This window comes from Cydia amplana, chromosome 1, assembly GCF_948474715.1.
Source record: "Cydia amplana chromosome 1, ilCydAmpl1.1, whole genome shotgun sequence".
Taxonomy (NCBI): Eukaryota; Metazoa; Arthropoda; class Insecta; order Lepidoptera; family Tortricidae; genus Cydia; species Cydia amplana.
In genome coordinates this window covers 12969886-12995476 of record NC_086069.1, presented here as the reverse complement: position 1 = coordinate 12995476, position 25591 = coordinate 12969886, and the positions used below count along the sequence as shown (strand labels likewise).

General features: G+C 40.7%; 1 protein-coding gene across 1 annotated transcript; it reads right to left on the bottom strand.

The window, feature by feature from the left end:
* Positions 1 to 1722: 1722 nt before the first annotated feature.
* LOC134648672 (transketolase-like protein 2) lies at positions 1723 to 21628 on the bottom strand. The gene is made up of 13 exons (XM_063503172.1): positions 21425 to 21628; positions 16650 to 16767; positions 15041 to 15258; positions 13995 to 14145; positions 11194 to 11421; positions 10077 to 10264; positions 9254 to 9325; positions 8621 to 8744; positions 7855 to 8003; positions 5575 to 5692; positions 4681 to 4792; positions 2327 to 2446; positions 1723 to 1912 (listed from the first exon to the last, which is right to left on the bottom strand). The coding sequence occupies exons 1-13, from the start codon at positions 21520 to 21522 to the stop codon at positions 1740 to 1742; spliced, it is 1869 nt and encodes a 622-aa protein (XP_063359242.1). The 5' UTR covers positions 21523 to 21628; the 3' UTR covers positions 1723 to 1739.
* Positions 21629 to 25591: the final 3963 nt, after the last annotated feature.

Sequence of the window (25591 nt, the reverse complement as noted above, 5' to 3'; positions counted from 1 at the left end):
TCAAACAGAGTTATTCTAGTCATTAGTGTTAAGATTTTACTTGGTTGTTAATATAACATTTAATAGATTAATATGAACTGTTTTATAATAAAACCACGTTTTGTACTTTATATATTATTTATTACAGAAAACATAGTTCTGTGATAAATGAAAGAAAAACAAAATGCAACGGGAATGTAATATACCAATTAAACATTTGATCTAATCATATTTTGTATGATTTCTGTAACATAACAAAGGAAGGAAACCCCTATGGGTTACTATTAACCCGAGGTTACTCAAAACCAGGCATGTGCCCCTTATACCTTCACACACCTCATGATTGCAATATAACAAATAGTAAATTTTCCTTACAAGCTAAGCAAATCGTAAAAATCTTTCCAAAACATTCAACAGTCTGCGTACCTCGTGCATTCTTATTAGATTATAGCTATACTAAAATCCCGACTGAATTTATATAGCAAAATTAGAGATCGTAAGAGACTTAAAAGTTGCCATATAAATGATTTAAAGTATTCAGTCGAAATTAATTAAGGCACTGAATAACAATGATGTATAAAAATAACATTTCAAGTCACAGATTATATCGATGTATACATGTAATGAAACAACCGGGTTGAGCAAATAAGCTCATTGGATCAGTGTAGGACAGTCCACCTTAATTGCTTAGGAACTAGATTCAAATTAGAAAATTACGCTCGGAATGTGGTAAAATAACAGGAATGTTATCAATGATGATCGGAACAAACAAAAAAAAATTGTGAATTTAAGCCGCGAGTAGGCGGGTCGTTTGACGGTTTTCAAATGAGCAGATTTAACATCAATCACATATAAAGCGACCGAAAATAATGGTCCCTATTTTTCACTGTATTTTCAGTCTGTGGAGTTCCGATAAAACGATAACAATTGAACCCGCTCGCGACTATCTATTTGACACTTTGTGAATCTTGGCAAGTCATACGTTCCACGAGAATCAGAAAGCGAACGACGGGTGCGTAAAAGGCCGATCAGTGCGGCCTTCGAAGGCCCGGGAAATATTACCGTGTGATGATTTGGGTTATTCCCACTAGTTACCACTAAGTTGTTACCAGTGGTAACTACTGAGAATTTTTTCCCACCTTTTACCACTGGTAACTACTGGGAAAAATTATTCCTAGTAGTTACCACCAAGTTGGTTTAGTGGTAACTACTGGGAACTTTTATTCCCAGTAGTTACCACCAACATTTTGTTAGAGTTAAATAGTAATAAAAACTTTATAAAATAGTATAGTATAAATATAGAGTGATTTAATAAACAATTATAAGTCGATTAGTGTTTTAGTAAACTGCCTTAAACGTGACCAAGAATATTGAAACAGTTTAACCGGTACTAGTACAAAAACTATAAAATATGTAAGATAAATTTAATAATCCATTTATATTATTTTTCAAGTGATTTTATTAGGCAATTCAAAATCACTATATATTTATACTATACTATTTTTATTAGTATTTAACTCTAACAAAATTTTGGTGGTAACTACTGGGAATAAAAATTCCCAGTAGTTACCACTAAACCGAGTTGGTGCTAACTACTGGGAATAATTTTTCCCAGTAGTTACCAGTGGTAAACGGTGGGAAAAAAATTCCCAGTAGTTACCACTGTTAACAACTTGGTGGTAACTAGTGGGAATAACCCGATGATTTGCCCATTTGTCGATTCTCGCGGTGACGGAGGGGGGGGGGGGGGGGGGGCTCGCCTAGGCCTTGAGCACGGCCTTGGCGGCGCTGGCGATGTGCGGCGCGGAGATGCCGTACTTGTCGAGCAGCGCGGCGGGCGGCCCGGAGCGCGGCACCTTGGCTACGAACACGTGCTTCACCACCACGTCGCGCTGCAGCGCCACCGCCGACAGCACCGCTTCCCCAATGCCTCCTGGAATCGTTGCTCGCTCTTATTATTCAAGATTACGCCGATCGTTGGTGAGCGGGGGCGTATCGAATCCGGGGCGAAATAATTTAGACTTACGAATAGAAATGAATAATATTGTGCAAATGGAAATCGTTTACGGGATTTTCGGACGTATAATCGGATAATAGTTTAGATTTTGGATCCCTCGATGGCGGTTGTAAATTTAAAAATATACTGTGTTTAATTTTCAAAATCAACACCGATAAAGAGCATGACGTAGCAGTAACTGAGACACCTATCATACATATATATTACTGAAGAACGACATAGGAAATCAAAAAGGCGGTGGATCGAAATTTCCAAAAATGAAATCGACATCTTGAAAATCTACAAGTTATTTTTAGTTGAAAAAGGTTAAGACGTGCGAATGCAACTCACCGGCTTGATAGTGGTCTTCCACGACGACGATACGGCCGCCGCAGGCGCGCGCGTTGTCCAGCACGGCCGCTTCGTCCAGCGGCTTGATGGTAAACGGGTCCAGCACGCGGGCGTTGATGCCTACAAACAATATTCAATTGTTATACGCCATCATACTTTTAGACGAAGGATTTTGTGTGCCTTTTATACACATTGTTCTTTCAAAGTTTAAAAGTTTCTGTAAGTAAGGTCATTTATTTGTGTGATGAGCACAGATATTTGTTCCTGAGTCATGGTTGTTTTCTATGTATTTAAGTATTTGTATATTATATCTATCATTGTCTGAGTACCCACAACACAAGCCTTCTTGAGCTTACCGTGGGGCTTAGTCAACTTGTGTAAAAATGTCAATTAATATTTATTTTATTTATTTATTTAAAGTAATACTTTACATTTTTCAGTTCTTACTGGCTTGTTTAGGCAGGTAAAAGAAGTACATTATCTACGCCTAGTGATCTGCTGTTCGTTTTTTAGTGCTACATAAAACAATTTGTTCACGGAGCACGTATGTAAAAGGTTAAAAGGTGGTTCCATACCCAAAAAAGGTAAAAAGGGACCCTTATGGTGCGACTCTATCTCACTGTCTGTCACATCGCTAAATATCGACTACTTACGCTACAGATTTGAAATAGTTATTAACAAGGCTAACTCCAACACGCATTGAAAGTTGTTTATTTTGAATACCTATGTCCGAACGCTACTGACCACGTCGCTCGACGGCGGGCGCGTGAGTACGACGCACGGTTTGCTCTAGCACCGCGTCAATGCTACACACTAATTAAGTATGCCGCTGTAACGACGCAGTGCTTCAAGGATTATTGATGGATCACTACCAGTACTTTTATGACTAAGTAGATAATAATAATAGGCTTTTACCATCTGTGTCAGATGTTTAAGCAGCATCTCGGTTACGACACTTAAGTTCGAGGCTGTAAAGCCTTATACGAGAGGATCCCTCGGCCACACACGCAGCAGGTGTATGCTCCCCCAGGTGGGCGGGGGCAATGATTTATAACTCAAGATAGGTTATAGGCGTTCCAAAATTGAAGCGCGTACCTTGTGACAAATTGGACAAGTTGTCTTTAGTCGCGGCTGGACAAGCGAGAAATGTACACGTGCTAACGAGCTCCCGCCCACCGAAAGAGAAAGAAACGACCTTATGTTTGACAACGAGTGTGACAAAGATGGATGGGATGAGTAAATTAATCAAAAATAACAGATTTCTTCGTAGGCACAGAAATAAATATGGAAGTATTTTTTGTGCTCCTTAAGTATGAGTATAACCTATCTATAGTTATATAATATCATTGGGCGGGGGTTGGAGGCGTGCTCGTGGCGCCTCATGCGTTTTTCTTTTAATGAGAAAACCAGGCATCGTCGTGCTTGGATTGATTGTTAATAGTACATTATTGCAGAGGCCGGGAAAGGGCAATTCGTGGATGAGTTTCGATTTTGTCGGACGACGCGAAGCGGAGTCCGACAAAGAAGACGAATCCACGAATTGCTATTCCTGCCGAGGCATATATAGTGCTTTTCTCCAAACATGCGAGGAAATAAGGTAAAATAGTAATTATTTAAGCATCAAGCATGACTCAAATCGAACCTTCACATCAAAAATGTCAAAACAATTTCCCTCTAAATTAATTTTTAAAAGTTAAGGTCACAAAGTTATTCTGCCATTCAGTACCATTCAATATTCGTTCATTCAATATAATTGTGCAATATAGTTAGTCAAACCAATTTGTCAGTCAGTAAGAACCAGGAAAACTATACCTATCCTTTTCTTTTGGGTACTAGTACTAGTGAAAGACAAAGATAGTATGATTCTCTCTGTCTATGTTTGAAATGAGAAAGTCCTTTGACAAACTATATAAACTTTATGTACACGGATGAGATCCTTAAAAAAATATAAAAATAATCTTTGATTTTATTAAGCAGTATTCGCACGATCATACACGAGCACAACGGTCTTGTAAGAACGAGACAAGTAAGGTCGTTTATCTCACTATCTCACTCTATCGTATAGCTTGAAATGATAGCTGATCGGGTCGTGTAGACGCGGCTCGCGGCTTTAATAATTGGCGTTTGCGTTTTTTATTTTTAAAAAGTAAAAAACACTACAGTAATAAGTTATTACTGTAGTGTTTTTTTCATTCCCGTCCGCTAGAACAGGACAGCGATAGTTTGATTTTTTTAAATTAGAGTTTGACAATAACTTCCTGTACTATTTTTGCTACAATAAGGTGAACATTTCCGAGCATATTGGAGAAAAAGCAACTTTATGACTAAGTAGATATTAAGGTGGTAAATAATACCTTCAGCCTTGAGCGCCTCCGCGGCGGCGACGGACTCGTGCAGCGTGATGCCGGCGCCGATCAGCAGAACCTGGTCCTTGGGAGACTGACGGACGACCTTAGCTTGTCCGACCTGAAACACAACGAAGTTATTTAAATATACCTACAATTTTAACAAGCTTATAAATAACATATTATTGCATTGTCACTGCAACCACGGAAGTATACCCAACTTCTTGCCAGATCATTTTCATAAATATACATTCAATGACGAAATAGTCTGTTGAGTCACATAATTTAGTGTCCATCTAAACTTTAGATTCTAAAGTACCTAATCATGCAAAGTACGCCAACTTTTCATCGTAAAAAAGTTTTCGGGTGAGTCTAAATAAACTCGCTTTCTGAGTACGCATCGTCTTATTCAGTGGCCAGTTATCCAGAATTATTTGCACATAAGTAAACCTTGTCTTGTTCTCTTGAAAAACAAGATTGTTCGCCGCTGACTACGTAATCGGCTACGTTGCGGCTGCATCTTTGTAAATTATTACATTTACCACCGCAAGCTAATAATTTAAATAAAACAATATAATAAATAACCATGTTTCATTTTTAACACCACACTAAGTATCAAAATAATATGAGTGCCGTATCGCTTCGGGACGGTCTATCGTCCTACACTACCAAAACGTAATATCTAGAATATCAGTGACATTAAATTTGAACCTTAATACTATAACGATACCGGTTGTTTTTCAATATGAATGTTGTACTGGCACGTGCTAAGTCGGGAGCTAGCGGCTTTGCGATAATAGAGACAATGGCCTTTGTTTGAAAGATTAAGGTTCGAAGCGAAAAGTTCACCTGAGAAGAGCCGTACTATATAGGTAGTCTATAGTAGAATGAAAGTCGACTGACCTTGAAGACCTCGTCGTTGGGGTAGAGCATGGTGGTGTTGGGGCGGGAGGTGCGGATGTAGCAGATGCCCTTGGTGTTGGCGGCCAGCTCCACGGCGCGCTCCGTCGACACGGCGTCACTGGAAATTACAACATCTATTGCTCAAGAAACATTTTAAGAAAGTAAATTACGTTCTCGACGGCGTTTATGTGTGACAAACTGATGGTAACCGTACTGTTTCGTAGTGAAAGTTCGCGCGGACACATTTCTAGGATCGTAACGAGTTTTATCATGTCATTACGTAGTAAGTTCGTTTATAGTTACAAGTGCGCGCGCGTATTTTTGTGGAAACAAATAAGTGCATTGTGTGACATTGGTTACGTATTCATTTTTATCTACTGTGTCGTTAGCATAGTTATGAAAAATGGCTACAAAAAGATCTCCGCTTTGGAAGTATTATGAAGTGGACAAAGAAGATGCTTAATACGCGAAAATGTGTTAATTTTACTATTCGGTATCCGGCCGGATACTAAAATAACGGCCGGATAGGCCTGATACCGAATAGTAATCGGATATCCGGTGCATCAATAGTATTGATTTCCTTGTAGTAACAAGGTTGCAGTGTAATGAATCACTTCTAATATCTGACGTTTAAAGACTTTAAAGGGTAAATAGAAATAGGTAAATGTAATTTGCTGATTTGAATCAGTGATAACTGTCCTACAGGGACCGGTTTATCAAAAGCTTGTAACTTGTAATATAAGTGGAAGTTCTTTCTAACAAAAGCTGTCACAAAGTGACATCCACTTGTATTACAAGTTACAAGCTTTTGAGAAAAGGGCCCCAATGCTACTTAGTTGCGAAATTTTTTATCGTTGGATTTTTTCTCACATATCTGATTCATACTCAACTTTACAATATCTTGGAAAGTTTGTTCGAACGCTACTGACCACGTCACCCGACGGCGGGCGCGTGAGTACGACGCACAGTTTACTCTAGCACCACTTAGTTGCAATGGACAATTTGTGTACACTGCAATATAAATAATGTAGTGCAGTTTAGAATTATATAAAAGTTTTCTAGTACAAGGGCTTATTGCTCTCCACGTGTCATGTGAAAGTTTTACCAAAATAATGAAGTGTCAATCCGCTGGAAATGGCGAAACTTAAGGGTTAAGCATAAACACAGCTGTTGACATTGTCAGTTTATATTTACAATGATTACGAAGAATCTTGCCACTTAAGATCGGATTTCCTAGGATAGCGGTGCCGTCATATAGCGGCCGTCTCCATACTAAATAATACGGCTAAATATGGATGTCGTAGTATTTGTACGGAGACGGCCGCTATATAACGGCACCGCTATCCTAGGAAAACAAAGCATAACAAAGGGTTGACGCCCAAAATCTTTGACCTCATATTTGAAGGACCATACTTTGTGGTCAACCAGGTTTATGATGTACTTACGAGGGGTAGAAGACGGTGGCGGTTGGCACGGCGCGGAACAGCGCGAGGTCCTCGAGCCCCATCTGCGAGGGCCCGTCCTCGCCGATACTGACGCCGCAGTGCGAGCCCACCAGGTTGATGTTGCTCTGGCTGATGGCGCCCATGCGGATCTGCAACATTGTACTTACGAGGGGTAGAAGACGGTGGCGGTTGGCACGGCGCGGAACAGCGCCAGGTCCTCGAGCCCCATCTGCGAGGGCCCGTCCTCGCCGATACTGACGCCGCAGTGCGAGCCCACCAGGTTGATGTTGCTCTGGCTGATGGCGCCCATGCGGATCTGCAACATTGTACTTACGAGGGGTAGAAGACGGTGGCGGTTGGCACGGCGCGGAACAGCGCCAGGTCCTCGAGCCCCATCTGCGAGGGCCCGTCCTCGCCGATGCTGACGCCGCAGTGCGAGCCCACCAGGTTGATGTTGCTCTGGCTGATGGCGCCCATGCGGATCTGCAACATTGTACTTACGAGGGGTAGAAGACGGTGGCGGTTGGCACGGCGCGGAACAGCGCCAGGTCCTCGAGCCCCATCTGAGAGGGCCCGTCCTCGCCGATACTGACGCCGCAGTGCGAGCCCACCAGGTTGATGTTGCTCTGGCTGATGGCGCCCATGCGGATCTGCAACATTGTACTCACGAGGGGTAGAAGACGGTGGCGGTTGGCACGGCGCGGAACAGCGCGAGGTCCTCGAGCCCCATCTGCGAGGGCCCGTCCTCGCCGATACTGACGCCGCAGTGCGAGCCCACCAGGTTGATGTTGCTCTGGCTGATGGCGCCCATGCGGATCTGCAACATTGTACTCACGAGGGGTAGAAGACGGTGGCGGTTGGCACGGCGCGGAACAGCGCCAGGTCCTCGAGCCCCATCTGCGAGGGCCCGTCCTCGCCGATGCTGACGCCGCAGTGCGAGCCCACCAGGTTGATGTTGCTCTGGCTGATGGCGCCCATGCGGATCTGATTAGATTAGATTAATTTATTTCTTATTGAAAATGTACATTAAATTTTACATGTCAAAATAAAATGCATTCACAAAAACATTTACTAAAGTTACTACTACTATCTTTGCTGTAAAAACAAGTTTGGTTCGTCATTTGCTCTTTTGCAGCTCTCTGTACATGGGTTAATCAACTTTTTCTTGTCACACGTCGCTATGGTTGCGGTCTCCTGAGTCACTCTTAAAATTATAGGTTTTTCGTATTTAAATGAACCAAATGCATTTTATGGTAGTTATAAGACCTTTCCATAATGGGACATCTACTGAGCATGTTAGTAGAACATGGTACGGCAGTTCTTCTAAAAATCTATGCTGCTATTGTCTCCTCGCTGATGGGACAGAATAAAAACAAGAAATAGTTGATTGACCCACATTCATGTACTGGATACCGTTAGTTTATAAAGAACTTATAATTCATATGTGACGTCCCACGGATAAAGGTACCTTATGGCCGTTGGCGCTTACGCTATTATTAACGCCGCTCCGCCGCCGCGCGCTATTATTATTGCGGCGCTATGCGACGTAAGCGCCAACTGCCATAAGGTACCTTTTGCCGTGGAACGTCACATATACAGACCTGGTCGAAGGTCCTGGTGAAGAAGGCAGCGAAAGTGGAGACGAAAGCGACGGTGCGGTCGCGGCAGGCGGCACCGGTGGCCACGCCCACCAGGTTCTGCTCCGCGATGAAGCACTCGATGTATCTGAAACATTTAAATAGTGTTCATGTTTGTAACTTCGTGCTGAAATGAAGTGAGTTAACATGATCCATTATACTAAATAGTATTGAAGAGTTTATAGTCTAGTGGACTTTTTAAACGCCACGCCTATTGTGATTGGCGCGTCATCGTGAACCTTGTTGGAATGCACGAAGGTTGGTATTGGGCTGTAGACGAGCGCGTCAGTTGTCATCTTTGGCGGTTAAAGAGTTAAAATGTTCGTAACAATTATAGGGACAGTACACGTTAAAGGGTCTGCCACCTTTTGGCCCGAATTGGAAATTTAAAGTAGACATTTACACTTTGCGCCATTAACTCGTCAGCTCCCACGGCTCATATATGAGCCGCTACGCTTATGGTGACGTCATATCGTGGGATTTGACAGGACACGGGGCTTTACTGCTGGGCCCGACAGTTCATATCTTAGGTATTACATTTGAAATGAATACAGTTTTCTAACTAAAGATGAGGAAAAATGCTACTCATAATCTTACCTCTCAGGGTACGCGTTGCGAAGTTTGTCACTGAAGGTCGAGTTCTTAGTGTCACCGTCGAGAGCAATTACTCTGAAATAATTAAGAACCAGTAAATATTACATCCCTATGAGCAACAACCTATAAAATTGGTATAGTAATCGAAATACTAAGATCAAGTTGAGGATTCGGCAAATTTCTTTAATGGTATATACAGTCCTGAAAAAAAAACTTAAAAATATCTAAATTAACGAATAAACTAATCTAAAAAAGACCTCTGCGAGCTGTAACGGATGCAAGTGCCCATCACACTGGCCGCGTTGCCACGTTGGATAGCGATGGCCAACCTTTGCACCAGGTACGAACCCTCGCGAGCATCAGAGGTCCTCTCCCTAATCTAGTCGAGGTTACTTTTTAGGGTTCCGTACCCAAAGGGTAAAAACGGGACCCTATTACTAAGACTCCGCTGTCCGTCCGTCCGTCTGTCCGTCTGTCACCAGGCTGTATCTCACGAACCGTGATAGCTAGACAGTTGAAATTTTCACAGATGATGTATTTCTGTTGCCGCTATAACAACAAATACTAAAAACAGAATAAAATAAAGATTTAAGTGGGGCTCCCATACAACAAACGTGATTTTTGACCGAAGTTAAGCAACGTCGGGCGGGGTCAGTACTTGGATGGGTGACCGTTTTTTTGCTTGTTTTGCTCTATTTTTTGTTGATGGTGCGGAACCCTCCGTGCGCGAGTCCGACTCGCACTTGGCCGGTTTTTTTATTTTTAAGTAGTAAGTTCATCGGCGAGTTACATCCAGCAGTACTGGTTGTATGAATGAGTGTCTCACCTCAGGTTGGTGTCGGCGATCTTCTTGAGCGCGGTGCCATAAGCGAGGCGGGTGGCGACCTGCTCGCCCTGTTTGTACGCGGGCGGAGACGACAGCGTGATGTCGCCGATGTGGACGCGCGGCGCCTCCGCTAGCGGCGCCTTGGGCTTCAGCGAGATTGTGTTGTTCTTGATCTGCGACTGCAGGTGCTGTAGGGTAAAAAGAGCTCGTTAAACGTTGGTTTTGGTATCGAGCCATGAATCTAGTATTTTAACTGGATCAGAGGGGTGGGGGGAAATGACCAAACGGGATAGTCTTATGTATCTTTCGTAGGAGTAGCAGCGAAAGCGCTATTACTGTTTGTCGTTGTCACAGTCTCACTTTTTTTTTATTCCCCACCATAAATTAGTATGGATTATGGTGGGCAACAAATAAATTCGATCAATCAGTGTCGCATTACCTATGTTTTGTCCCTCACGGATGCATCCATTAGGATCCTACCATCTATGCATCGGGCTGAACAAAACAATTGGTGCAGCAATTGTGTTTAGTGTCCGAACGCTACTGGCCACTTCGCCCGACGGCGGACGCGTGAGTACGACGCACGGTTTACTCTAGCACTACTTAGTTGCAATGCACAATCTGTGTACACTGCGGTATAAATAATGTAGTGCAGTAGGTATATAATTTGTAGATAGAAGTTTGAGAGTAAATGCAACATTAAGATTCAGAAGATTCTTTAAGAGTTGACTACCTGTGCCCTGTTTATCAAAAGCTTGTAACTTGTAATACAAGTGGAAGTCCCTTTTTGACAGCTTTGGTTGTATTACAAGTTACAAGCTTCTGATAAACAGGCCAGCACTGGTCTACTTTACACATGTAAGTTTCTTCCACAATATCATGCCTTACGATCCTTGTTAAGGAGTAAATCCAATGATATACAAAATAATCATCACTCCCCATTCCTTAGAATCATTTTGTATACTATATTGGGGAAAATCTGGTGATTGATGATTTTGAGGAATTTGCTGATAGGTACCAGTATCTTCTTCAGTATTTTTCTTTTGTTTCGAGCATGTAACAAATCCGTTAATAAATAAACATTGTAATATTAATGAAGAGTTTTAAATAAACTAACCTTGATGACCTTCTCGCCATCAGCGCCAAGAGCCTTTCCATGCCAGTTCTCGAGATCCTCGATGCCGGGGAAGCCCTTGCCCTTGAAGGTCTTGGCGACGAGCGCCGTGGGCTTGCCGGAGACGGTCGCGGCCTCGTCGAAGGCCTTCACCAGCTCGGTCACGTCGTGCCCGTCGACAACTAGCGAGTGGAAGCCGAACGACTTCAGCCGAGCGTCGTATACTTCCACCTGGCCAGAGAAAGTACTTTTCTCAAAAATGGACGGCAAAGTCGACGTTGCCGGTTAAAAAATAGGTCGCGAAGTGCGTAGTTTATGGTCATTCAAAAAATTAAAAAGTTAAAAACATTGCAGTCTCGATTTCGGGACTGCAATGTCGCATACAAATTCCATTATTTAACGAGTTCCAAACTTTTTAAAACTTTAAATGGCCATATCAAATGAAGGCATAGGTCCCTTAAACAGCCAAACAGATGATCAGCACTTATATTATTATTATTATAAAGCCTATAACAGACTATCGCACCGCACCGCGACCATGGAGCGTCGCACCCATAAGTGAGAGCGAGAAACAGATATCTCTTTCTCCCTCTCACTTATGGGTGAAACAGATATCTCTTTCTCGCTCTCACTTATGGGTGCGACGCTCCAAGGTCGCGGTGCGGTGCGATAGTCTGTTACAGGCTTAATGTTGGTACCGCGATTATTTAGGTGTCTCAAATAGGTTGGCGTATTTTCAGCAGAAAAATACACTTCTTTTTTTTTTAAAGGCGGCAAGCAAATTTTTTTAATGGTTGTATTTTTTCTGTGACAATTAGAATGTTGCTTCTGTAAGTTCTGTAAAATATTTCTATTTCTTGCACCATTTTTGAGAAAAGCACTATATATGACTCGGCTGGAAGGCTACTTGCTGGCTTCGGATTCAATTAAACGGACTCCCAAGGTCGTCCGTTTAAAACGAATCCTCAGCCTGCAAGTAGCTACTTCCGAACCTCGACAATAATGTACTATTATTTGTAGTGTGATTTGAAGTTGCTGGCAGAATAAGCTTGCTGGCTCAGTGAAGAGAAACATATTATTGGTTAAAACCGATATGAACACTTTGAAAAAAAAAAACGTAATAAGTTTTCCTGATACATACAATAGAAAGTTACTGTGAATGTATTATTACATTTGAAGCCTTAAACGCTTCTGAATTCGCGTATTCATACAGGCCGCGTAGCCAACGTGCCAATCGCTTACGCTCCGTAGCGATCGAAACGCAACTGTCACTGTCGCACTAATATGGAAGAGTGATAGAGAGACACAAAGCGATTCGAAAGTGAAGCGCAAGCGACCGTCACCTTGGCTAGGCCGCCAGGTATATTACTTAACTTTTCCTGTAATATTCATAACTATATCGAAGAAATGTGACAATAAGCCTATATACTAGTAATCGGAACTGTACAGACGTTGAGCAATTCTACATTCAAAGGGTGTCTGGACTTCTATATTGGTTTATGAAAAGTGTTCGAACGCTACTGACCACGTCGTCCGACGGCGGGCGCATGAGTACGACGCACGGTTTGCTCTTGCACCACTCGATTGCAATTCACAATATATAGTACTGTGAATCGCTGCATTGTAGTGGTGCATACATTCATAATCAATATCTATAGCACAGCATGTCTACGATAACTGGTGAAATTGTGACTAGTTGCCGCTTTCTTACTGTGCAAAAAATATTGTAGTCTCATATCGCCTCAAATATTGTTAACTATCATTTTGATTGGACCAGAAAACTGGCCCAGTGTTTTGGTTCCAACTGGTCAAACCGGTTGAAGATTGGCCGGGGCCTGATTCTAAAAAAAAAGATGTAGTAAAAAAGCAGTAGTCACTTCAATACCTTTTACTAAAAATAAACTTCTGATTGTCGTACAAATTACAAACTTTTGTGAAGCAGGCCCCAGATTGTCTAGCTTTTAGTGGCTCGCGAAATGTAGTCACCCAGATGCTGCCCTTGTTCACATTTACGATAAGGTTGTAAATCCCTTGTGTACGTTTCCTTACGATAGTGTTGCAAACTCACGTGATGCTGCAGCGAGGTGGGTTCCGACTGGCCGAGTCGGTTGACGTCGAAGATGACCACCAGGTTGTCTAGCTTGTAGTGGCTCGCGAAGTGCAGCGACTCCCAGATGCTGCCCTTGTTCACATTTCCGATAAGGTTGTAAATCCCTTGTGTACGTTTCCTTACGATAGTGTTGCAAACTCACGTGATGCTGCAGCGAGGTGGGTTCCGACTGGCCGAGTCGGTTGACGTCGAAGATGACCACCAGGTTGTCTAGCTTGTAGTGGCTGGCGAAGTGCAGCGACTCCCAGATGCTGCCCTTGTTCACATTTCCGATAAGGTTGTAAATCCCTTGTGTACGTTTCCTTACAATAGTGTTGCAAACTCACGTGATGCTGCAGCGAGGTGGGTTCCGACTGGCCGAGTCGGTTGACGTCGAAGATGACCACCAGGTTGTCTAGCTTGTAGTGGCTGGCGAAGTGCAGCGACTCCCAGATGCTGCCCTTGTTCACATTTACGATAAGGTTGTAAATCCCTTGTGTACGTTTCCTTACAATAGTGTTGCAAACTCACGTGATGCTGCAGCGAGGTGGGTTCCGACTGGCCGAGTCGGTTGACGTCGAAGATGACCACCAGGTTGTCTAGCTTGTAGTGGCTGGCGAAGTGCAGCGACTCCCAGATGCTGCCCTTGTTCACATTTACGATAAGGTTGTAAATCCCTTGTGTACGTTTGCTTACAATAGTGTTGCAAACTCACGTGATGCTGCAGCGAGGTGGGTTCCGACTGGCCGAGTCGATTGACGTCGAAGATGACCACCAGGTTGTCTAGCTTGTAGTGGCTGGCGAAGTGCAGCGACTCCCAGATGCTGCCCTCAGCGGCCTCGCCGTCTCCCACCAGGCAGTACACCCTGATCAAGAGCTTTTTTCAGTACATTTGGTAATAACGAGATTGTTTAATAAGCTTCATAAAGTGTTAATTAAGATGCAAAAGGTTTGTAGGATATTGCCACAGGCGGTATTAAGTAGACTTTTAAGGCACTGTTAATTTTAGCTAGGTAAAATTAACAGTGGATTGCTTAAGGCCTGCTATTTGTTTATTATGATTTTAAGAAAATAAGTATGGTAATAAATTTGAATATATATGATATCATAAAATATGCCACTGTGTGATTGCTGTGTCGGTATCAGTGGTCTTTGTAAAAAAATGTTTAATGAAACTGTATATTATGTAGGATGTGGTTTTAGTAGGATGTGGTTGTCCGAGTGCTACTGGCCACGACGCCCGACGGCGAGCGCATGAGTACGACACACGACATACTCTGGCACCCAATGTCTGTAATGCACAATCTGTGTGCATTACTGTATAATAGTAAAGTGCCTTTTTGGTAACATAAGGAAATTAATAGAAAAGTTAGTATTGCATTTTTTTTAAGGTAACACTGGTCATTGGGTTTTTCTGTTAAGAAAATCATGACATATTCAGCTGATTACTTACATTCCATAATTCTACCATTAATCACAAATTTATTTTATCATTCGTTATAGTTACCTAATCAAAATGTACATAAGTACTTATTTAAGTGGTACAAATTTATCAATGCTTTCGCAGTACAACAGACAACAGAAGCATAATATAAAGATAGGAGTTTGCAGAATCCTTTTATATAAGCAGAGCTGTTCTAATGGCAATGAAACATAGGATGACCTAGACACTGTCCATGTCCATTAAGTTCAGGCAAAGTGCAGGGTAATCCTTGAGGTCCTAGTCGTCCATGTGGAGTCCATTAACTAATGGCCACATACCTGTAGGGCGTCTGGTCGAAGTACTTCCCCACGTAGGCCATGCCGGCGGCCACGGCCAGGCCCTGGCCGAGCGAGCCAGTGCCCACGTCCACGAAGTTGAGGCGGGGCGTGGGGTGGCCCTCGAGGTCGTTGTCGATCTTGCGGAGGTTCTTGAGGTCCTCCACGGGGAAGAGGCCGGCCTCAGCCCACGCGGCGTATAGGATGGGAGCGGCGTGACCCTGGGTAATTAATTCGGTAGGTAATGAAACTGTTTGGGACGAGACTGGAACTCGCGTCTCTGGGGTACAAGCCCACCGCTCTACCAACAAGATTTACTTATTGACAGCGAATATTTCCGCCATATATTTCACATGCTCCTTAGGGAGGCCATTAACAACATCTACCGTTACCGTTAGAAAACTAAATATAAAAGTTTAAGAAATAAAGTATATAATTGGTTTATACCGCGCTATGGTGCAACGCAAGTATTACCTATTATAAAATAAATTCAATCCTGAATAAGCCATTTTGAATTTTACTGTATTAGCTTGAAGGTGTGGTTTCATATAAACAATTTATATGAGTATTCGTGTTATGAAATATGAAAGACGTGTACCTAAATGTTAAATTAGTATTTTGCTTTTGCCTATTATAATGCAAACGATAATTGAGGCAAATATAAACAGACCAACAAATCATGATTTCAGACTTGTCAGTATATGTTAAATGTATTTACAATACCAACTAAATCGACCAACAAAACATGATTTCAGACTTCTCAGAGTCGTCAGTATATGTTAACGTATTTACAATTACAACTATTATCTAGCATGAATACCCACACGAGCGTTTAATATTGATGAGGCATAATAACCTCAGTTAAGTAAGCATTGACCAGCTTCTTTAAGGTGCATCCACACTGCAGTTAACTTTTGTGGAGCAACACGGTAACATTAAGTAAGTTACTTAAGCTTTGGATTCCTCCGAAAACGGTGCCGTTATATGACGGCCGTCATATAGCGGCAGCAAAAGACGGCCGTCTTTACGGTGGCGACATGTGGAAAGTACCACGGCGTCATAACACACCGTCATCCACCAAGGTCAAAGCGGCAAATTTGAAAAATGTAGGCGCGATGGGATAACGTCCCATAGAAAATTTGAATTTCGCGCCTTTTCCTACTGACAAGATTTGCTTGATCATCTATAATTTACTTGGAGGATGAAATATCATCAGAAGAGGAAAATAATCGTAGTACGGAATCATTTATTCAAATCTCGTGTCATTTATTCAAAATGGCGTCACCGCTATCTAATAAAACGTTCACGAAACTATCGACAAGGTCATGACGGCCGTCATCTTACGTTACGTTGACAGTCAACGTAACGTAACGCCGTCTAGGAAACCGCGCCATCTTGTTTACATAGACAACGTTCTAGTGACGTCAGTCAACGCTATATAGCGGCCGTAATATGACGGCACCGTTTTCGGAGGAATCCAAAGCTTTACTGTTGCACAGTGTGTCTCAACAAAAGTTAACTGCGGTGTGGATGCACTTTTCTCTTCTCAATTTTGTGCCTCAGGCAGCATGGTAAGGTCGCCGCTAAGTGTAGCAAATGTTTTCCAAAATACCTTGGAAAGAATGAAGCGGTCGGCGGAGGGGTCCCTGGGCGCGGAGATCTTGTAGCGCATGGTGTGGAAGAACAGGACAGACATGATTTCTGCCATTGAAGCGCATGATGTCGGATGTCTGCAATGAAACAATCATTTTGATGAGATCCAGAATTGTTCTTCTGAATGTGGTCTGTTGACGGAAGACGGAAAATCGTACAGACTGGAGACTGGACAGCTTTGGGGCACAAAATAACTACCAACGGTCGTTATTTTGTCACGACTTCATGTGGTCGCGACCCTTACTCATGAAGAAACGAAGAAGTCAATGTCTAAATTGAAATTAGACTTTCTATTGAACCATACTCATACTCATATATTTTATTGCATTTCATGTGTATCTTAGGGTTAAGTATAGTTTCAACATGAACCCTGCGAGGGTATAGGGTATAGATCTCACTTAAAAAATCTTGGATACAATAATATGATTTGCTAATTAGATATCGCTTTAATTGCACTTTAAATCTATTTATTTTTGTTTCCACCTGTATTGAATTTGGAATTTTATTATACCTATATATTGACTGACATGGCAAATAGACCAGAGTGGATCATTTTCATGTTTGAGTTAAGGCGGGCTAATCTTGTATTGGGTCGTAAGTTAGATGGATGAGAGTACTGCGGGAAAAGGGAAATGTTGTTTTTAACGAAAGTGCTTACTTCTAAAATGTATAACGACGGCAGAGTTAAGATATTATGTTGAATGAAGTACACCTTGCAGCTTGTCATAATACCTATGTTTGCAATAATTCGAAGGCACCGTTTTTGAAGTAAAAATAATTTTGATGCATCGCAACTATTCCCCCATAAGACTATGCCATACTGTAGCCATGCGTGTGCATATGCGCAATAGGCACACCGGGCTGTCTTTTCGTCGGTACATATTTTTAAAGTTTATGTAATCGCATACCCATTTAGCAATTTTACTAATTTAACTAATTAGGAACGTAAACTCACCTCGATTGGATTGTCGCATTTAGGTAATAGTTAAGGTGCTATCCATAATAATTACTTTCGTCCATAAATTTGTAATTGTAATTGTATTGTAATTAGCCTTTATTAGTGAAGTTAGTTGGTACATAGTATATATTAATTCGGTTTCATAACTTTAACTTCAACTCATCCTTTGAAGTAGGCCTCCTCCATAGCTTTCCATTTGTTTCTTTCTTTTCCTGTTTGCGTCCATTTACCTCCTCCTATTCTTTTTAGATCATTCGACCATCTAAACTTTAACGTCCATAAATATTCAGTAAATAGATAATTAACTAACAAAGTTAGGAGACAGGCGCGGTAGACACGCGATGACTACGGATAGTACCTAATTATTTTAAATTTATTACTGCAGTGTGATTATCACTGCACGCTATCCTAGTGAGTAAGTACTAGCGATTTTACCGCAGTAATTGTCAAACAATAACTCTATAAACTGCCTTTTTAAGGACGTCATTCCTAAACTATCCCTTATATACTGTTTATCCCTTAAGGCAGTAAGCAATGCAGGGCAGTGGGCAACGCTCATGCCGCTGCCTCCGTTCATGCTTGCCTTTTTTTTAACGGTGTGGTAATTCTGTTACGCATACGCCTTGTGCCTGGGAACCCGTGAGGGTTGTATGGGAGTCATCTCCCCTACCTTTCTTTTACCAAGAGGGAGAGCAGCCCCTAAACCCACACCGGTGTTGCCCGCAATGCCGTCTGGGGAACGTTATGGAATCGCGAACATTCTACCAAATTTACCATGACGCTCTCCGGTAGCCTAGATGGGTTATGGGTTTATGTTAGGACACCGCACACAGCCGTTGCCCTTCCCCTTACACATGTAGGGGGTTGCCATTTAAAGTAATTTTTAGTGTTCCGTACATAACTTTGTTCACGGCACACTTATTTAAGACTCTTCTCTAAATTGCGGTCTATAAGAATGGTTAATGCGACAGATTCATCCATGACAAGATAATACAAAATCGATTGATTAGAGTGGTTTTGTTTTTACTATCAAAATCAATATTATATAACTTTATACCAGAAATAATCAAAACAAAAGTTGGCCACGCAAAAGATAAAGGAATATTCATGATTCAGTTGAATAACAAACTGTGAAAGATAATGAACCTAATTTTTGACGTCCATAAAGTAAAAAATTGAAAGACCCACAAGCAGAAACAGATTGGACCACAATTACTACTTACTCGTAATTATGTCATTGTATGCTTGAGTTATAGTGTTACTGACTCGGTTTACAGTGTAATCATTATCTTCATGTAGTTAACTTATGTAATTAATTAAATAACTAGGTTATGTGAACTACTTGGGAACTCTAACGGAAAATAACACATTTCAGTACTTTTAGAAACAGGCTTAGTCTAGCAAGATCAGCAGTTTTTGTCATGAAAACTCTGTTATGAATTTCCTAATGCTCACAAATATGCACTGTGGGGCTTGTCAGCACAGATAAACCTTTTATACTTAAAGTATATGTTGCCAATTGCCAATACACATTTTCGACACTTCTTCTTCAACCGAATTCTTTGGTCCCACAATACTGAGGATTTTGGACACTACTTAATTTTTAATTTTTAACAAGCAGAATCCAGAGGCTGTGAGTTCAAGTCTCACCCAAGACAGTAATTTTTGCACTTTTAAATTTACTACTTAATTTTTAAGCCCATTTACAGTGAGCAACTTGCTTGTTTGCCACATTGTGGTGTTCAAAAAAAACTTGTAATCCTGTTATACAGTGAATAAAAATCTTCTTCGATAGTGAGTCTGTATCTTTTCAGATGTTAGGTTTGAATATCTGTAACTCAAACATACAAAATAAATGGCTCAACAGATTTGGGTGGAAAAACTTCATGAACAAATTAATTAACCAATCGCTATCACATGTGACTTTATGATATCACCCATTATCAATAGGTATTGGTTTATTTATATCTCAGGTCACTGGTCAATCACAATCCTCCATCAATGACAAGTTAAGGTTATTGACAAGTTGGCAATTTATTATCACCCAAATTAGGTCAAAAGTAAATTGCAAAAAGTAACAATTTAACATATCATATACTAGCAGTTCTTAGTTCTTTACCATTGTGTGCGGCATGTCACCAAGAACCTTGTCACAATGCACAAAGGTTGATATTGGGCTGTAGTTTTTTGCAGGGACCATCAACTGTTTAGAAGTTAATACTTATGTTGGATAATCGGCTAATGTGCCGTGCGTTTTGGAGCCGGCGGGGTTGAGTCGCACAGACGGCAAAAGGCCTGATGGACTGACCTTGATTCCATGGCGGAGGGGGCGCTGCCTTTTGTGGGATGCAACGTGTGTCAGCACGTATGCTGCATCCCATTTGAGGCAGACTACGGGTTGTGCTGGCTCGGCAGCGGAGTCCGCGACAAAGTCAAAGCACGCAAAGTACTCTGCGTTTGAATCAGCTTATGACTTTGTGCTGGTGGCTATTGAGACGGCGGGCCTTGGGGTTTAGAGGCTCGCTCCTTCTTCAGGGAATTAGGGCGTCGTTTGCGTGAGAAGGGGTTGCGATTCGCGCTCTGGGTCGTATCTGGTTCAACAGGTGTCCATTGCCATTGAATAATGGGGACTTTTGAGCCAGGTACAATCCAGGACGGGTTATTTTAGATTTATTTTTTTGTAATATTGATGGATGAAATTGTATGTAGTTTGTATTTTATTCTTTAAGAATTAGTTGCTTGTTTAATTTTTAGTTTTTAGGTATGTATTTATAATTAATTGTATAATTTCGGACTTTGTATTTTTATGTCTTAAATTTGTAATTGATTTATGGATAATATCATAAATATAATTCACAGACCACTTCAGACCGGCAACTCATGCTAGCAGGTCAGGTATTCCCAGGGACCATCAGTTAAGAACTACAGATAGCCTACTGCAATAATCATTCGTTTTCTGCTTCTCTACCACTCTTGCATATTACAGCAACTGAAAGGCACTTTACCACTATGCTACCATCACCTGTATGTTTAACCTGGTCTAATATATTATAGGACTATGACAATGAATATTAGGGTGGAAATTTGGATAGGAATTGCTTTTCAACTTCTACATGTAAAGGCTCATAGAATCAAAATTCACCAAATATGAATTTCAGAATAAAAAAATCACAAAACACTTAGTTCAGATCTAAATTTAGAGTGAATTCATGCTTCAATGTAGAAGCTGAATATAATCTACACACAGATAGCTTATTTAATGAACTGATTATAAAGAATCACTGTTACCTAAAAACTGTGTTTATATCTCTTATCATAATGATACAGCCAGTCAGTATTTATCGTAAACGAAATGAGAGAGCGGGCGGCCTTGGATCATGGCTACAAAACAATCACGTGGTCCTAACCTAGCGATTGCAAACCTAATCCAAAGCCTGTCATAATTTATAAAACTAACAGTAGTACTAACATATATTACAGTCGAAAGTCCACCGGAACACCGGCAAATGTACTTCTGACCTTGTGAGCTCATTTGCATCACATTTAAAACGCCGGCCAGAACCGCGGCCGCCGGGCAGGACGCGGCCGGTCTAAGTCAGGCACCATTTGATTACTATTTTGAGTGTATCGAGTAAGTAATATTGCTGAGAAAGCCACCAAGATAAACTCCTTATGGAAACTATTGTAATCTAATTGGTAATATACGCATTTTTAACCTTCATTAGACCTTCAAAACAGGTCAAGAAAGTACCGACGCTATGAGGTTAGACACTCACCCGGACTTAGACGCATTTGTGGCGACTATGCTGTCGATTCTGAGCTTGTTGGCGATGTCCTTAAGAGCCTGGACGTCTACGTTCTTGTCCCCCTTCATTTTGGATTTAGGAATGTTTATCACAGGATATAAGACACCACGTTGTTACACCAGGCGTTTGACCACCCGCCGCGCGCTTCAACCGAGAAGTGTCAAAAATTGACGTTTGATTTGTTTTTAATAACTTTGGTACTCAACGGATGTGAGGCAATGCCGGTAATGCCATGTGAATGCAACTTTTTAGTTAGAATTCTTTTCTTTTGCACAGTATTAAAATAATAAAAAAAGGTATATTTCAGCTTTTAGCAGTAAGCATTATTTATATTAAATAGTTTCATTCAATTCATTGTTTTTGTGTACCGAGTAGTGCCATCTGTGATTATAACGCCTTAACATTTTCTTTTTTTCGTTTGACTACTCGACGCTAGAGGGCAGCCTTTATTCGTTCTGTTTCAGTATTCGACTATTCGTCATTCATCAGTATATGGTATGGTCCATGAACCTATAATAATATTCTAGGTCCATGGTATGGTCAAAAATTTTATTGCCATACAAATCTTAACTCTTAATTGGATACTAGGCTGGTGTATATTTCCCACTTACCTATATATCGTGGTACTCTTAGTATGAAGGTAGCTTAATCAAAAATACACGGTACGAGTAGCCCACACAATCGTAACTGTGGTTGTGGTTTTTACTGGTTTTGATGAGTTTTATTTAATGAAAAATACATTTATATTTTGTAGGAGGTTGTATCTGCTTAGATTTTAGCATAAAACATTGATTGATGGCGACAAGAACCACGACCATAGTGGGCGGCGTGCGACGTAGGTAATAAAAACTAAATGAGCGAAGTTTTGGCGGCAAAAACTGACTGCCGCCATCTTGCCGTTGATCTATCTGTCCTATAGATATAGGCTATGTCCAGTACGACCTGTAGGCTGCGGGCATAGATGTGATAGATGGTAGTATTTCTATAGATGTGGCCTACCGCCCCCGTAAGGGATAGACATAGATGACGTCACAAACCCGGGGATACCATATAGTTAAAAATTACCCGAATATTATCAAATAATTTTAATCACGTTCGCGAGTTGTTCGCCTACGTAAGACGCAGCGATAAATAAAATATCAATGGGCCAATTTTCTTTTTTTTTTATTTATTTAGAAAACAAACAGCCTTTTACAAATAAGTCTTACAAAAATGACTAAAAATAGGCCTAATACGTTTCTAAGTTGACTATTACAATGAAAAGTAAATAGGTTACTTAATTATAAATTACCCGTAGGTATAGTTGTGAGTACAAGACGCAAATAAAGTAAGAAAACAATGCAAAATATTTACTTGAAACAATTTTTCAATTACTCGTAAACAAAATATGCCGAACTTTGTTCTTGAAAACGGACAAACTATGAACAAAAATGTCTATATCATTAAGCGATTCATTATACATATTACAAGTACGCATAAAGAAAGAATTTTTAGCATACTGTGTGCCACAGGAAGAAATAGAAAAGGTAGGTTTTCGTAATATGCTTTGAGCATATTCGGTAGTTTTGCGTCGGTGGCGTCGGTGCCCAGTTTCTCCTTCCGGTTGCTAAAATCCATTTAGCACGCGTGCCTGCATCTTGTGGAAATCTGGAGGTAATAAACGAAATATTCATTTTGTAATCTGTCACTCTTATTGCAAAATTAAGAATTAGTGCCTGCAGCATATCAATTAGATTCTCTGAGTCGTGGCAACACCCCCTATAACGTTAGAAAGAATCCGTAATGCTTAAATAAATATAATTTACATTCTAATTTAAACACAGTTCAATTTTATTCTACGTATATGTCCAGTTCTGCAGCAAAATTATTTATAAAAATGTTATTAAAATACAAAATACCCGAATTTTGGGGTAATTGTATGCATCACGGGCTGGTATCCCTCGAATAATAGCAATGCGACTAAATTGAATACACGTTATTAAAAGGGTGACGGCTTACTGTCAATATGCGTACGTAATTTGGTCGGTTAATTTATCAGGAAATATTTATAGGTTAATTTTTTTACCCGAGTTATTATTTACTGTAAATGCTTTTTCTACTCAGATTTTAATTGATATAGATTGTAGGATGCTGTTACTAAGCATGATAATGTGACCGAACTATAAAATACTGTATTTGCCTGTGAAATGTTACGTTGTCCTGTTTTTGCCGGCAGTCACTTGTACAGCGCAAAACTGAGCAATTCACCATATTTGTTGAATTGTTAAGTACTACTACATGCACACGAAACACTGATTTCAATATTTTTCCTGATAATCTTTGCACTGTTCATATGTTTCACACCAATTTGACGTTTACGCATTGTTTGTTATCCCACCATAAACTACGGTGGGAATAAAAAAATATGAGACTGTGACAAAGACAAACAATAATAGCGCTTTCTCTGCTACTTCTAGTGAAAGATACATAAGACTATCCCGTTCTGTCAGTTATCCCCACCACTCATGCCATGCCCTCGGCTGCGGGTGACAAAAAACTAAAATTAAAATTAAAATACTTTGAGCCTTGCCAAGATAACGCCGCTTAACGCTAGCACTGTCAGCGAACGTGTAGGTAGGTAAATAAGTAGGTAAAAAAACCTTTACATACTTAATTAAGTAGGTGTAATGTAAGTCGGTAGGTAAGGTTAATTATCATTTCAGAAATGTAGGTATGACTTGATGCCACATGCACAGCTTTGAAATCCCTAGTGACCTCCGGACTAGACAGGCCCATTAACAACTAGACTCTAGAGTCTGTGCGGAAAGAGAAGAGTCGTGGAATGTATGGGGCCCAATACATTCCACGACTCTTCTCTTTTCGAACAGACTCTAGTACCTACAGGTAACTAACGTTTTTTCCAAAACCCCTCATTATTTATTTTCTATAACGCAATCAAAACATGTTTTCCGCTCAACGTATCTCACGTACATATTTATATCCATTTGCGACATTGTATGAGTAATATTCGGAACGATGCGATCAAACACGACGCGATATTGGATTGATTTCGAACGCCAAAATATCATACACACTTACCAAAATATCTTTACTCTCACTACCGACCCTAGGAACAATTCGTTAAGGTCGATGTTAGTCTAAAGAGTCCGTAAGTATAAAGCGGTAAAGGTTTACGATAACGCGGGGGTGGCTATTCTAAATCGCGCTGACGTATTATAGTCGGACCTTTGCTTTCACCTGATACAGATAGCATAGTAGGGATATGACCTTACAAAATGATAGGCTTTTTAAACTGTTTTTTTAAAGGACAATAAATGAGGTTGGTATTGGTAATCAGTTAAAATTAACAATAGGTAGGTTTCTGCTATTAGGGAATATCACAGTTCTTTGAGTTCTTACATAAAGTACATTCAAGTTTTTTGATTTTCATACTTTGACCCCCGATATAACTTTAGTAAATTTGTTCTAATTTGGTAGGCTATTAGGTACCTAATTGCATTTTAGTAGAGAGCATTCTATTTTTTAAGTTTGATTGAATATGAGCAGGATAGATAAAGGGGTTATGGATATGGAGCTAGAAGTCCCAAAATATATTTGTGAGGGGTCTTAATATAGTGGTCAACTCGTTTGTATGAAAGTATTCTTGGCCAAATTGTGGGCCGCCCATATTCTTGGCCTGTGGGCCGCCATCATGAATTTCTTCTTTTTGGCTTTAATAATAATATTAACTTTCTTAAACAAACCACTGCGAAATAAATAGAAAGGACATAAGATTGTTTGATTCTGCTATACCTTTCAATCATCATAATGGCCCAGGATCAAGAGGCAAATCTTTACGTCCGATCTCTATTACGGATAACAAGTCGTATCTATAATAATATTCTGGTTCTTTGCTATCATAAAGGCGCAAACGACAGGGACACGGACAGCAAAAACAGTTTGGATAAATAAATATAAAAACAATAAAACTGTTGTCTATGGGCGGGAGAATGGGCGCGCGCTGGCGGCACGGTGACCACGCGAACGTATTTCATTTGGTTTCTTCGATACTTTGAGGACAAATAGGTTAATTTGAAGTAAATATTATTATATATATAAATATTATTATATATAAATATTAGGCACGCCGTATACCGT

Excerpts from the sequence above, each read along its gene's own strand:
- LOC134648672 (XM_063503172.1), bottom strand. The coding sequence starts at position 21,522 with ATGAAGGGGGACAAGAACGTAGACGTCCAGGCTCTTAAGGACATCGCC. Across the intron at positions 15,259-16,649 it reads ACCGCTTCATTCTTTCCAAG|GGTCACGCCGCTCCCATCCT; the intron begins GTATTTTGGAAA and ends TTAATTACCCAG. Across the intron at positions 14,146-15,040 it reads TTCGACCAGACGCCCTACAG|GGTGTACTGCCTGGTGGGAG; the intron begins GTATGTGGCCAT and ends GCTCTTGATCAG.